Source organism: Homalodisca vitripennis, chromosome 3 (genome assembly GCF_021130785.1).
Source record: "Homalodisca vitripennis isolate AUS2020 chromosome 3, UT_GWSS_2.1, whole genome shotgun sequence".
In the NCBI taxonomy this organism is placed as follows: domain Eukaryota; kingdom Metazoa; phylum Arthropoda; class Insecta; order Hemiptera; family Cicadellidae; genus Homalodisca; species Homalodisca vitripennis.
This window is the reverse complement of record NC_060209.1, coordinates 78,165,001-78,181,031: the sequence shown is the minus strand read 5'-3', so window position 1 is coordinate 78,181,031 and position 16,031 is coordinate 78,165,001. Positions and strand designations below refer to the sequence as shown.

The window sequence follows — 16,031 nt, the reverse complement described above, 5'->3', positions numbered from 1 at the left end:
ATTCTTGAATCGTTAAACCAAACCCTGTTTTTTCTTTGCAGGCAATGAAAACCTGGCTATCTTGATGCGCGAGTAACTTTATGATTTAGTTTAATTATACAACTTGTGTTATAAGTGTGAGCTGTGACTTGTGTGTGTGTAATAATTTAGTAGTAATTGACTGAGCGTAAGCGAAGAGGCTGCACACACTCGACAGCCTGGGAAATGCATTTCTGTATGTCTGTGTACTCGCATATCTCGAACATTAAGATACACTTGAAATTTTGCAAGAAGCTTAATTTATTAACAGGCAACATCGAATTCGATAATCGTGCATGTCACTATATAGGATTTGGCTGAGCGTTAGTGAACATTTTTATATTTGCCTAATGGTTAACTATGATTGCAAAGAGAGTACGTAAATTTGTAAATACACTGAGAAAAACAGTATGTGGCATTTCAACATGTGGCGTAGTAAGACATAGAAAAAACCTTGAATGCAGCCTCAGCGTAGCTAGTACAGGTGGCGTACTACCTTTTAATATTTAGTACATAACAAGAATTTTAATTCCAATGATAATATGAATGTGTACTGATATCATTCACCTAATACATTTATATATTTAACAAAGTATATGAATTATATAGATCCATATAAAGGTAGCAACAGCAACTATAAGAATAAATGTTATTGGATAGATTTTAGCGTTAAACAGATCATCATTTGGTTGAATTAAAGAGAATTACGATGTCGGGATTTAAATCTAGACATACAAATTTAATGCTCAAGAGTAGCAAATCATTTTACAGTTGCAAATCTGGAGACCAAAACCATTTAACTGGGTTTCTAATAAATAATAACACTGATACAATGGTTTATAAAAAGTGATACATTATCCCATAACTAATGCGACTAGAAACATTGAGATAATCGCTTCTCATAAACAGTGACTAATTATGTTGTTAAAGCTAATGTTGATTTAGTTATTATTATTGCTGCAGACATGCATTAACCTATACTAGATCTAATTTAATTAGATCGCGTTTACAACAAAATTTGATGTTTTCTTTCTCGGGTATTCATAATACTAATTTTTACTATAATTTAGTTTACTTTCATAGAACCTGGGACTTATATTTACTGAAGGGCCGTTATGCATATTCTTATTATCGACCAAGTGGATAGGAGGAGTTGTTCTAAGCACAGCAATGTATGTGTGAAACATTCATAAACAACATTCATCGTATAGTTTTCTCGTATATTGTCTTTTTCTATTTAACAAAACTGTTGCAAACACAACATCAATATTTTTCCCAAAAAGAAACCAGGATATTAATATGCTACTAACATCTTGAAATTTAATTTCAAAACTAATTAGTCTGAAAGGTTGGTTGTTCAAAGTTAATGGCTCATAAAAGAATTAAAACATATTTTCCCGCTGAAACAAATATTCAGAACACGAACTGATGGCCAGGCCTAGCACTAACACAGTATATAGGTAACACTACATTACCGAACTCTTTTGAATGCTCCTTGTCTCTAACCTCAGGTAAGAAATACGAGTTTCAATTGAATGGTTAATGTTATGACGAACTCTGGAGCACTTTCTAGAATTTTCCTTCTTACCATCAACGGCGTACAGTAAAAACGTAGGTGTCTATATTGAGTTAGTAACTATGTTTTTTTTTTAATTTTTAAAGCACTTGTTGTATTTTGTTTGAACCATAACCAAAACAAAATCCTGATAAAAAATGTAAAAATCTGCATTTTAAGGCTATAGGTGTAGTGCAAATAGGGCACACGGTTGAAATATGTTATGATCGTAATATGTGATTATTCGTATAGGTTATGTATTAAGAACCCAACAGAACCTTTTAAAAACTGTTGTCGTTCTCTGTCGTCCACGTAGGATAACTCTTGACAGAAAGATCCTTAGGGAAGTAATTTGAAACTTGGTAAGTAAATCTCTCACTGGAGACCCCTCTTCATTTTGGGATTAATACATCAAAGGGCAGTCTATCCGTCTTTGGCAGACGAAATATTGAAACAACTTGAAACTTGGTACATAGGTTCATCACGATCCAAGGGAGAACCCTGTTGATTTTGGAATTAATACATCAAAGGGCAGTCTATCCGTCTTTGGCAGACGAAATATTGAAACAACTTGAAACTTGGTACATAGGTTCATCACGATCCAAGGGAGAACCCTGTTGATTTTGGAATTAATACATCAAAGGGCAGTCTATCCGTCTTTGGCAGACGAAATATTGAAACAACTTGAAACTTGGTACATAGGTTCATCACGATCCAAGGGAGAACCCTGTTGATTTTGGAATTAATACATCAAAGGGCAGTCTATCCGTCTTTGGAAGACAGAAACTTGAGACAACTTGAAACTTGGTACATAGGTTTCTCACGATCCAAGGGAGACTTCTATTCTGAGGGAAAAAAGGTTAAAGGTTACGTTCTGTTAGCTACTTCGACATTCCATTGTATATTTTTAATCGTATCAGTTACGTATTATTTCACTTCATTCCAACGTATCAGACTATTCCATTCGTCCATTTAGTTCCATCAGTGATCCCTGCAGTTATCCATAAGCACCGTTATAACTTAATGGGCAATTTAACGGGTTTATTTTTATTGTAATTGGCAAAGGGTGGAATGAATGTTGTCCAACTAGTGTAATATGTAATATAACACAGTAATATAACATGGTATAATGTGGGTATGTGAAAGCTGTAAGTTATGAAATGGTTTGATGTGGAGTTTATTAACAAGAATCATCCTGTGTTATTTTATTTTTGTGCTCTCTCTCTCTCTCTCTCTCTCTCTCTCTCTCTCTCTCTCTCTCTCTCTCTCTCTCTCTCTCTCTCTCTCTCGTATATATTTCCAGTAGCACGTGAACCAAGTACAGTACTTCCTGTGTTATCATAAACTCAATCACAATGGTAGTGTGGAATAAAAAGGTAGCCTTAATTTATAAAAAAAACCCTGAGAATAGATTCATGAAAAATAACTTGTTGGGTGAACATCTGTAATAATTTCCAAAAAGGTACAACAAACTTTGTACGTTACCATGAAAAGTGAAAAAGAAAAAATTACATCAGAGGTTAAGTGATAGAGAGTGCTAAATAGCCCTAACTCCACCTCAAATGAATAATAATGTGTTTATTTTATTTTTATTCCATTTCGTCAGTTTATGAAACACTTTTACTCGTATTCTCTATATTGAGTTACTTCCGAAATGGAAATTTTCCAAATATGTAAACCACCGACATGTCGTGTATTTTTATAAATGTATACAGCACTCAATAGGTTCAGTTGCAACAGGTTCTTATTTGTACAATCGTGCTGTTGTCATTCTATTTTATGCTTTCTAAATTTAGAAATAAATTCCTCCAGGGTGCCATAAGCCTGTTTTTATGATGCTTTATGGAAAAGAATACATTTTTGGCACATTGTACGGTCCAATTTTTAAACCTTATCCTACTTATCCTAACTTTCTGTGGAGGGTTGTGTACAGCTATTGAAACTGAATATAAGCGGCATATTATTCTGAAAATGTTTATGATCTACGCTTAAATACAGAAATTAAATTTAGAGTTCACCTTAATAAATTACGGCCGTATTTAAAATTAGGTACACTGAAATCAAGATCGCACTCGACAAAAACATATAAATACTTGAATTTTTAAGGTCAAAACTTTTGTTACCACACAATTGTTTTACATTTGAAGTGAAGTCAGTTAACAAAGGTTTTTCATAAAACTACGTTAGATATAAATAATTTAATTTAACGCACATTTTAAAATGTTTAATCAATGAAAATACAGAAATCGTTCAGCAGAGATGTCCATATACGGGCGTGAGTTTGTTTAACTTTTTTGGTTTAATTTTATAAGAATAAAAACAAACAGTTTAACGTCTTTCATTGTGGCCGTTAATTCCTTTATTAATTGGATGGTGGCTGGTCTTGTTTATTGAACATTATTAAAGCCTAATTATGCATACCGATTACGTTTAATAGCACGACACTATTAAATGAGTTAATGGAAGAATTAAGTCACAAAAAAGTATATTGAGCTCAGCAGTTTTAATTTATTTTTTCATTTGGCAATTAATTTAGGAATTTAACTACGCGTGACGTACGATTGTGAGAGCTATTTAAGCGGTTCAAATGTTCATTATTTTTATTAGTGACATTACAGTTTTCTTTGTAGTGTTAAATATTTAATTAAAAGGAAGGGCATGCAAATTTTATAAACTTTCGGGAATAAATATTTAATAAATGAGTAATAAACAAATGTTAATTTGTTGGACGCGTTAATGTTCAAGTATAAAGTATTTGAAATTAAACTGTAAATATTTTAACTCGTACATATAATATTTAATGTAATGTGGCATGACCTCGCACTGTTTCAGCATTCAGGTAGGTGTTATTAAGTATGGTATTCAATTTAAATTAAACTTCCTTTTGGTGTAGGGAACTTAAATATTTAAATAAATACCTAAACTTTCGTATTATGTAAAAGTCTAAAACTGTAACCCATTGTTCTTTTTTTAATAAAAAAGTTTCTGCAAAATAATATCTGACATTCACATTATCTTACATAGGTTAATTGTTTACATAAGGAGTTTTAAAATAAAAAGCAATATGTGGTATTCTAAATACGTGTGTGTTCACGGACTAAACAGATACAATAGGAACTTCCAAACGGTCAGTGTACAAACAACGTATTGACTAGTTGATTGAATTATTTGGTGTATCATTCACATATGTTTTTGCTCTTTAGGAGAAGAAGCAGAAGAAAATTCCCCTGCACTTAAACCCAAAAGGTCTTCTACACGGCTATGACAGGAAAGAATATTCCACTGGATCAAGGATTGGGATTTGAGCTGCCTCCTGTCAGATACCACGGTACAGGTACAATGGGAAGGACCGCAGACACTGTCTTGGGAGAACAGAATCATTGAACTCAGTGTTCCTCATATAAAATGAAGATTCATGCAAACTTTGAAGTCTATAGGTCAGTTTGTTTTCGAGATATCATGCTGAGAGACAGACAGACATGAAATTTTCCCACCCCCACGAATGATAAAGTTCCCTACATTTATGTATTATAGCTTTTCGTCGATTATATACTTCATTGTACTAAAACACAAATAATTATTATATAATAGTTGTACGATATTGAATTAAAGATTTTGTTTAGTTCTATATATTCATCTTGTTTTTATATATAATAGGCGTATTCTCAATGAAGCGTATAACATGCTGAAAGAATGAACTATTATAAAATCCTGAACAAGCCTTGACAATGAAACTGACTGAGTAAAAATCGTAATGACAAGTTATGGAGAGATTCTTCATTCATAAATGTTGTTGGTACTTGTTTTACCATTGTGTATGCCTTATTTGATTTTAAATCACAGATTAAGACAAAACCAATGGAACGTCCACGCAAAATTTGGATGAGATTCGTCCAACTACCAAGATAATCAGAGGTCGTAATTTATCGATTCCATCTTTGAGATTCGCCCACTTCTGATCTCATTTTATTGTAATTGGAAATTGGCCTTGTTATCATCTCATACAATTCATACATCACCTTTTCTCAAGGTCTAAAAGAAATCTTCTACTAAATAATTGCGGAAAATGGGTTTTTATCCTTGGGGCTGTGTAGCTTAAATTGGTAACTTATGTATTGTACTTGCAAGAAAGAAGCTTGGGCCAATTCTGCGGAGACCTGACAGTAATTACGGCTACTTTAGTGTTAACTAGTAGTAAACAAATATTAGAATTTATGCAGCATGTCCTGGTAAAATCACTTCACTATGATTAGAAAATTTGAAATCATATATTTAACTAATAAACATTAATGTTATTTAATAATTAAAATTATACATGAACCGCAATATGTGTTGAATATAAGCACTTTAGACAAAGACGATCATTATTTCGATTACCGTCCGAAGTAACTATTACTTTCAACAAATTATATATTTGAATTCTTTAGAAGTATCGGATATGTATAATACATGTAATAAAAGGTAAACATAAGATTTGTTAAATAAACTAGTTTTTAATGTAATACACACACACACACACACACACACACACACACACACACACACACACACACACACACACACACACACACACACACACACACACAAATAATAAAAACACCAATTTCCTAATTGGAATAAATATGCTTGTCAAAATGGTCGTAAAATCGTAAATGAGGTTTATATACATATGAGAAACAAACAAAAAAGAATACAGGATGTTATCAAATTACAACAAACATCAGAGATTATTCACTTGAAAATATGTAAATGTTCTTGTACCGTTATGACCTAAAGTTCTTAGTTCTCCACCTGTGTATTCGTGTATGTTTTTTCGCCTAAAAATTCACTCATGGCGTTTAACTTACACCACGTTAAATGGATACTTAAATCTCTTAATATGACCTGTATTACGGTCAAGAATATAAGAAATGAATAGTTTAACTATTATTTATAATAGCTGCTTCAACACAACACTGGGAGATGTCCAGAAAGATTTTGTTATTGTAACAAGCAGTCTATAATTAGTAACAAATAATTAATTTACACTCCAACTAGTTTCAAAATGGTGGCTGTTAAAAAAATTACATTAAAATTTCACAAGAATCAAGATGTCAGCAAGAAATTTACTACACATAAAAAGTAGACCATAAAACGACATTCGAACGTAATCGAAGAATAAACATAAATAAGAGACTATAAGATTAATAAGAATGACAACTTTAACAACTCACTTTTTGTACTGTATCCTCGTATTCCTCGTGGCATTGATCCTTGCGCCATCCTTCAACCACAGCATAGCTGGCAGAGGATTGCCACTACACCGACACACCAGCCTGAGGCGTTCCTTCACCTTGACTGTGACATCCCGTAGTCCCCAGACATCAACGGGCCTGACTGAAACAGACCACACGGTATTACAGAGGATTGTCACTACACCGAAACACCAGCCTGTGGCGTCCCTTCACCTTGACTGTGACAACCCGTAGTCCCCAGACATCAACGGGCCTCACTGAAACAGACCACACGGTATTACAGAGGATTGCCACTTCACCGACACACCAGCCTGAGGCGTTCCTTCACCTTGACTGTGAAGTCCCGAAGTCCCCAGACATCCACGGGCCTGACTGAAACAGACCACACGGTATTACAGAGGATTGCCACTACACCGACACACCAGCCTGAGGCGTTCCTTCACCTTGACTGTGACATCCCGTAGTCCCCAGACATCAACGGGCCTGACTGAAACAGACCACACGGTATTACAGAGGATTATCACTACACCGACACACCAGCCTGAGGCGTTCCTTCACCTTGACTGTGACATCCCGTAGTCCCCAGACATCAACGGGCCTGACTGAAACAGACCAAACGGTATTACAGAGGATTGCCACTTCACCGACATACCAGCCTGAGGCGTTCCTTCACCTTGACTGTGAAGTCCCGAAGTCCCCAGACATCCACGGGCCTGACTGAAACAGACCACACGGTATTATAGGGGATTATCACTACACCGACACACCAGCCTGAGGCGTTCCTTCACCTTGACTGTGACATCCCGTAGTCCCCAGACGTCAACGGGCCTGACTGAAACAGACCACACGGTATTAAAGAGGATTGCCACTTCACCGACACACCAGCCTGAGGCGTTCCTTCACCTTGACTGTGACATCCCGTAGTCCCCAGACATCAACGGGCCTGACTGAAACAGACCACACGGTATTACAGGGAATTATCACTACACCGACACACCAGCCTGAGTCGTTCCTTCGCCTTGACTATGACATCCCGTAGTCCCCAGACATCCACGGGCCTGACTGAAACAGACCACACGGTATTACAGAGGATTGCCACTTCACCGACACACCAGCCTGAGGCGTTCCTTCACCTTGACTGTGAAGTCCCGTAGCCCCAAGTCGTCCACGGGCCTGACTGAAACAGATCACACGGTATTACAGAGGATTGTCACTACACCGACACACCAGCCTGAGGAGTTCCTTCACCTTGACTGTGACGTCCCGTAGTCCCAAGACATCCACGGGCCTGTCTGAAACAGACCACACGGTATTACAGAGGATTGCCACTACACCGACACTCCAGCCTTGAGGAGTTCCTTCACCTTGACTGTGACGTCCCGTAGTCCCAAGACATCCACGGGCCTGTCTGAAACAGACCACACGGTATTACAGAGGATGGTCACTACATCATCATACAATATAGTTGAGTATGTTGTGTATTTTGGACAAGCTAGGCGTATGTGTTATAATATCTTACAATTATGTAAATCCTTTGCATTGCACGTAATTAATGAATATATGGTTAAGAGGAGACATATAGCAAAGGCCAGATGTTTTGTAGATCACCCGTGCCTGTTTCGAGTTATCTCGGAATGCTGAGAGGCTCTCGATGATTAGGGACGTTGAAAACCTAATATAGTCTGTAGTTGAAATTTTACATCACGGTATTTTGGATAAAATGGGTCGCCAATAAATATTTGTTATTGGTTGGTGTGGATGAAAACTGAGCAGCGGGGTTACGCATACACGTAGACAACACAGCAATTGTCGAATGCAATATTTCTAGAATGCAATTAATTCCTAACGTTAATTCCTAAATTTTAAATCCTGGCAGAAATTCCTTATGTTTTGTTCACAGCCGTAAATCCTTCGAAGACTGGAGTAAAACGAAAAAAGTTTGTATATTGTATACAAAAAGTCCTAAAAGGTTTGATTTGAGTAATTTTATGCTCTAAAATAGGTAACGATTGGATTACAAAATAAGTAATTCTAATAATTTTCTTCGGATGATCCGGAATTCCGGATAGCCGTACTCCGGATGGTCGCGGACCTAGTACACTTAAGATCACGGGTCGGTTCGTTCACGATCGACTTGACGACTGTCTCCCAACAGGTACACACAAAAGATGCCACAGGTTTCTTGGGGGTCGCATCAAATGTCCATGATATTGCATGCGGCACGACGGGTTTCCTGTACTGGTCGGACCGTGTCACTGGGACAGCTGTTCAACGCTGAGAAGAATTGTTCGACATGCAATAAGGTGTTGTAGCCGTGCTATGCTCTTCTTTCGTAAACCTAATGTACCAAGATTAATATTGTTATATTATACACTTAATTGTATCAAACTGACTTCAAGGTTTTCATTCACGACACATTGGTTATATGAAAGGTTGACCCAGATCACTGCCGGATCAAGCATTTGGCTAAGTCATTAACATTATAACAAGGACTGCATTATGTCATAGCTCTCGGATAGTGAAACTGCCACCGCTTCTGGGTATTTCCTCTAACTCTTATACGTCTTTATGTTGTAATAATCTCGATATTTTGAAAGTAGTTAGTTATAATTTAATTTTTAATATATCTATATTATTTACTGGCTGAACGTTAGCGAAACCCTCACTCGATGGGATAGAAAAATATAATTTACGTCTGTACCAATATATCTATAAAACTGACAATACAGTCAAAACCAGACAAAACTGACAAAACTGACAGACCAGTACAGTTGAAATTTTGCATGAAGTTTCATTTCTACACAGGAAACACCGAGTTAAATGATAGTATATCACTACACTGAATTTAGTTCAGCGTTAGCAAGCTGGTATCTTGAGAATGAACTAAGCTATAACTAATTTTATAATTTTTATCACTACGGTTTCTGGCGAACATTTCGTTCTGTCTGTCTGTATGTCTATCTACCTGCCTGTTCGTTTGTTTTCTGCAGGTCATATCAAAGATAGAATTGACCTAAGGACTGGATAGTTTGTATGTAACATCATTTCTGCATACTTCGCCAAGCCTTTCATAGCCTAACTATCTGCTATATCGATAATGAGTTAAACTTTAGACTATATTTTGCATGAGATTTCATTTCGATATAGAATTGGTTCGTTGAAGGCACATGTATCCAAATCCATGGGATTTGGTAGAGTGTTATTAGGTCTATCATTCAATAGGTTGGTAGATTGTCTCTTCTGCCTGCCTGGGGATGTAGAATTTTCTTTTCTGTCTGATTGATTGTTTTTCTGTCCGTTAGTAGTACATATTGAGAGTGAAATAAGCCCAAGTTTTGCCTGCGACCTCACCGAAGGCTTATGTGATACTTGGATGTGACGTACTGTGGTCGTAAACTGAAGAATACTGTACTGTATTAAAAGAGGAGCACGTATTAGCATAACTACTAATAAGTATTGCATAAAATATTGCCTTAGCAATAAATATTTATAGCTTTGGATTTTCTTGGTTTATGGATGGTTCAGTATTGATTGCGTTTAATGCTTTTAGAAATGTCCTAAACTCTTTCTTTTGACATGATCCTATAGTTTACATTATCATGCCTGAATTAATATTTGGATTTGTTAAAACAAAGCCCAGGCCAAATAAGGGTCAACAAATTAATCCAAACGACACTATTCAATGTCAACGAATTAAAAAAACGACCAAGGAATCGTATCTTATCTATTCAGGAAAATTACCAACTACATTCGCCGAGCTACATAAACTTTAATAAATGGGAAAGAGATAACGAGCACAGGTCCTGGAGCTGCGTGGATTAGACAACATATTATACAAGGTGACAAAATAATACTATCTAGAAAAGTTGATGCTATCACAATTATACTTGCTTATCCTAACTCTGTAATTTCCGTTAATATTGTTAAAAAAATCAAGATATTAGGACTAATCGACAAGGCGATAACACTAACAAAAATAACAATAGTCTACATAAAGTGAAAACAGGGGCACATTGCAGTGGTTGCAAACAGGTAAGAGTGAAGACACCGGTACAGCCCTAACTCCGCCACATTTTTATTTTATTTCATGTTTTACAGAACGCCAAGTCGGCATTAGAGAAGGAAGCGTTAGATCGACTAGTTTGTTTTCTAGGGAAAACGGTAAATGTCGACAAGCCTGTATTACAGAACATGGTACATCCCACTATGCCGACAGGTCGGTATTATAGGGGACACGGTACATGTCAACAAGTGGGTAGCAGAGTGAGCCACGGAGAATATTGACAAATTTTGATAGAGGACACGGAAAATGTCGACAAGTCAGTATTAGAAGGGAGGTGGTACTTATCGACAGGTCGTTATTATAGGGGACACGGCAAATAAGTCAGTATTAGAGGGGAGGTGGTACTTGTCGACAGGTCGTTATAATAGGGGACACGGTACATATCAACAAGTCGGTAGCAGAGTGAGCCACGGAAATTATTGACAAATCGGTTTAAAGGAAATGTCGACAAGTCCGTATTAGAAGGGAGGTGGGGGCAATTGTCGACAGTTCGGTGTCGTACAAGACACGGCGTATGTCGAAATGCCACAGCAATGTTCATTGGGGTAGGGAACAAACCGGTAGCATTGGAAAAAACTACAATAATGATAACGACAAGGTGGACGGGGGCGCATCAGGGAGTGATAAGCCACCAATAAAGGGGCATGACAGTATCAGCGAGAAATCAAAATACACCAATGATTAACAAACTTATGCTATTGGGACGACAATTTGGTGAGATCGCGTAATTGACACTGCAATGAAAGCCGGGTTAGTGGGGCAAAGCTCGTGTGTGACAAGGGGTGCAGGAGGCGATAGGGGTAACAAGCCGTATCGTGCAAGGCGGCAGTCGACACCCTGCCAGAAATAACGGACACTGCAATGGTCAACAAGGTGGTGGCATCGGGAGATACGACAGTGATCGACAAGCCGGTGTCTGTGGGGACACGGTATGGGTGACAAGCCGATGGCAATGGGGGACACGGCAGTAACCGACAAGCCGGTGGCAGTGGAGGACACGGCAGCCTGCGGATGGTAATGAGCCTCCACATCACAGGGTCCCGTCTATTAATAAATTCACCGGTCGAGAGACTTCATTTGGGAGTTCCCATTGTCTATGGCAACGAGCTTTTAAACGGCTGCAAAAAATGCGCAGAATGTCCAATTGACAAAGAAGTTATGCCAAAATGGTTCAGAGGCTATGTCTCCTTTTGGAGGAGGACTCCTGGTAAGGCAGTGGTTCCTGCATAATATGCCGCATTCCGGAGACCGGCGCGCTTTGTCCTACAACTGATACTCCATCGCCGTTATTGACACCACCACCACCCACGGCAACTCGATACCTTACCTACACCTCCGATACCTTTCCACTGACTCAACTCTCATTACAACTGATGTTCTATCGCTGTTATTGACACCACCACCTCCCACGGCAGCTCCGGTACCTTCTGTACAGCATTGATACCCTTCCACCTACTAAGGTCTCATTAGAATTGACATGCAATAGCTGGTACTGACATCACCACCTTTAACGGTAACAAACACGGCTTTGTGACTCTTCCACAGTATCAACCCTCATTACAACTGATGTTTCTTCGCTGTTATCAACACTACTACTACCATCCAGGGTAACTTGATACCTTATCTACACCTCCGATACCTTTCCACTGACTCAATTCTCATTACAACTGATGTTCTATCGCTGTTATTGACACCACCACCTCCCACGGCAGCTCCGGATTTTATGTCCTGCTTTGACTCCCTTTCACCTACTAAACTCTTTTACTACCTCTAACGATAAATCTGTTAATTTACACACTGCTCCGAGATCCTTCTAAAGTATCAACCCCATTACAATTGATGTTTCATCGCCGTCCAATTACCTCTCGCGGAAGCTCTGGTAAATAACTGACCGCTCTGATACCCTCACTCTAAATACTCGGCCCTCATTATAACCGATGTTTTATCACCGTTATGGGCGCATATCTGTTAGTAGCTTAGACCACTCCCTTAACATTTATACCTTGATAAATTTCATTGTAACTTATAATCAATCCTTTTAATTCTCACATCCACCACCCATGGCTACTTAATATACTTTCACTAACTAAAGTCTTTTCACAAATCTAAGTGTTGTTTACATCACGAACTCAGACCATCTAGTGACCTCTACACCAAAGCTTATACCCATTTTTTTCTACTCATATACCATCACCGTCATTGTGGAAATGTCATGTTAATTATTCCTTACATACACGAAGTAAAAAAAGTTCCTCATTTCTCCCTTCAGTAAACAAAATTAGACTCGCTTAAACACAGGGATTCGTCGTTTTTGAATTGTTTGATCACTTTCGACAATCCATTACCGCGATTCAAAAGTAATCACGACCAGTCTACCGCGTTTTTGTGGTTTGGTAGAATGTAGGGATTGGCAGGTAAAACTAAATCATTGTTGCAAAATATAATGTAACTGATAAGAATCCCACTAGAAACACTGTATACGACGCTTCGAATTCATTCTCATTATCTTTCTTTACAGATTGATAAAAAAATTTAAATCGGATTAACGCCTTTAGTTAGTTTTTGGATTAGTTTGGATGATTTGTACCTAACTGACGGATTAACATAGACATTTTCATATTGGCATTAGACCAAATTTATCCACGCACAATGAACAATGGTGTTTGACAGTCATCATAAACCCTGAATGAAAATCCATGCCTCAAGTATTCATCATAATAATTCTAAAACATCGATTTCCGACATTGCTGATATTTTCTTGCATGCCCCCAAACATTCTCTTGAGTATCCCTAAGAGTACGCATTCCACAGGTTTGGAACCGTTGCATTAGATGGATCAAAATGACCATTAGTGATGGTAGTCATAAATCTGTAACACTTGTAGGAGTGAGATCAGCATTGAAGATATTAGGATCCTTCTTATCTTATCTTTCCCACTGATATAAGTTCACCCCACCGCCCTTGTTGATGGTAATGTGTAAAATACCAAAGAGGGAGGATTATATTTATTGAACTATCCCTCCTATACTCTAACAGATTTCTCTGATATATTCGTCTTTTTCAAAATAGGTTAAGTTATACCAAGTGTTTGTAAGGCCTCTAAGGTTAACTTAGGTAGTTAAACTACCGTCTATTTTTATCCTTTACTTTGAACTGGTAGATTTATAATATATAATACGATGGTTTCTACTACTATGCTACAAATTACCAATAATATAAACTGCATTTAGAAGATTACACAATTATCACAGTTTTTCCTTTACTTTATTCCCACAGTGTGCCAAACGAGTCACGCACGGTATATCAGTAGTAGAAACGAAGAGTAGCGCAAACAATATAATCCAATGTATAATCCATGCAGATAATTTGGTAAAGCCAACAATGAGGTTTAGAGCCGGCGGCCTCTAATATGAGCTCCACAGGTGTACTATTGACGCCGCCGCCAATCAAAGAAGCGGAATGTGTGAACGTAAAACTAATTATTGGTTGACGAGTTCGGATTAATTCCCACCGCGCGAGTTCCCACCGTGCAAAAAGCGAACAAAACCGCTAACCATCTTATTACCCCCGTGTTCACCGACTCATTCGAGGCATCCACCGCTAGCGATCCTCTGACAAATCCGATTAGAGGTGTACGCCGGACTGAACAACGAGGCATTACGATAGTGAGGGTACTTGGAATGTTTAGAAGTCCATCTGGATTCGTATGTGTTTAACGCGTCTATCGACGTGTGAGTCGACAGTATCGTTTAATTTTTTCATCTGATGTGTGTTTCAATAAAAATAATTAATTAATCAATCCTATTTGAATCCCATCGTTTTACGTGAATTTATATGTATAATCCTTTCAATTTCTATTGCATTATGGAACATCAGGATATGTTTGTAACAGAATCCAATTTAATGTGTTACTCCTAAAATTGCATTTGTGTAAAAATGTCAACGTATCCTATATATCACAACATTACTTTATCAGTGAACACGTTCTTAAAAATTTCTAACAACCAAAATTCTAATTCTTTATTCTGTGAGACATTTGAATACCAAGGCTATGTTTATGAGGCACGTCACAAATAAAATAAAACACTACATCAAAGACATATTATTTACTTTTACAATGTGTCTGATGATATAGCCTCGATATCAAGAGCCCTCATAGGATAAAACATTTTAAATATTTGTTATTGTCTCGGCCCAAACCGAGATTCGAACCCGAATCCCTCGCATGTTAAGCTGAAAAGCTATTATTCAGGTAGGGAGACTACACACCAGAGACCAGGAACGGTATAAAAACACATGACATTTTTTACCGCTCCATTCGTGATGTGCAGGCTATGATGGGTGTACAGGGTGATCAACTAAAGTCGGCCACCATTGGGATCTCAAAAAGCATTAATTTTAAAGGAAAATTTAAATTTGAAATTTCGCCATACTTTTTATGCTTATTAAAATTACGTAGTTATTTCTTTAAATTCAATCGCTATTTTTCAATATTAAAATAAAGTATTTGTCAAATTGCAACAGGTTTTAAACATACTATTGAACAAATATTGCACTCTGAGTTAAACTTTTTTTAGTTTTCAAATAGTAAAACAAGTCTTATTGAACATTGTAAAATAATAATAATAATAAGGTAAAGATCCGAATTTAAAGTTTGCTGAAAAATTAATACTTTCTGATATCCCTGGTGACTACCCTGACCCTGAGTTGATCACCCTGTATATTTCAACATTCCAGGTTTGTGTTTTACAACAAAAGTAACTGCGATGCCTCATATTCTCGTTGGCAATCGTCTATTAATTAAAAAAAGAACATAATTGCCATCAAAATTCCTAGGATTCTTCTCGTAATACGATTTTCGTAGTCGGCGAAGACATGACCTCTCTAACAACTCCTACGTAGTCAACAAATTTGCGCCAATTCGTCTCCAGACAACCCCTTATTTGTTGTGTCAGTCGTCCAAATCTTGTTTACCAATTGTGACAAGATAGCGGCGGTTTGTGGGGGTTGGGCTGAAAGGGATCCGAGTGCCTCCAATTTGCATTCTGGTACTCCTAATGAGTTGTACGTCTGCGGCACTTTGGTCCAGGAAAATAGAGATGTAATGAAGTAATTTGAATGATTTGATGAGGCAATTTGAGTGAGTACGCGCCCAGGCGGA

At 37.5% G+C, this 16,031-nt stretch overlaps 2 protein-coding genes across 5 annotated transcripts in view; both read right to left on the bottom strand.

Moving 5' to 3' along the window:
• The window catches only part of LOC124357080 (pro-neuregulin-2, membrane-bound isoform-like), a 56,455-nt gene extending 49,460 nt beyond the window's left edge, over window positions 1–6,995 (bottom strand). For 2 of the 3 annotated variants that reach the window (XM_046808498.1, XM_046808499.1), the window contains exon 1: window positions 6,787–6,977. In XM_046808498.1, coding sequence (XP_046664454.1) covers window positions 6,787–6,851 — 65 coding nt within the window. In that variant the 5' untranslated portion in view covers window positions 6,852–6,977. Of the gene's footprint in view, window positions 1–6,786 lie in introns of all 3 variants that reach the window. The other variant, XM_046808500.1, reaches the window with a different exon arrangement.
• A 667-nt stretch (window positions 6,996–7,662) lies between these two features.
• Window positions 7,663–16,031, bottom strand: part of LOC124357079 — a 106,330-nt gene continuing 97,961 nt past the window's right edge. Inside the window, exon 2 of one of the 2 annotated variants that reach the window (XM_046808495.1) lies at window positions 7,663–7,754. In XM_046808495.1, coding sequence (XP_046664451.1) covers window positions 7,678–7,754 — 77 coding nt within the window. In that variant the 3' untranslated portion in view covers window positions 7,663–7,677. The remainder of the gene's footprint in view (window positions 7,755–16,031) is intronic. The other variant, XM_046808496.1, reaches the window with a different exon arrangement.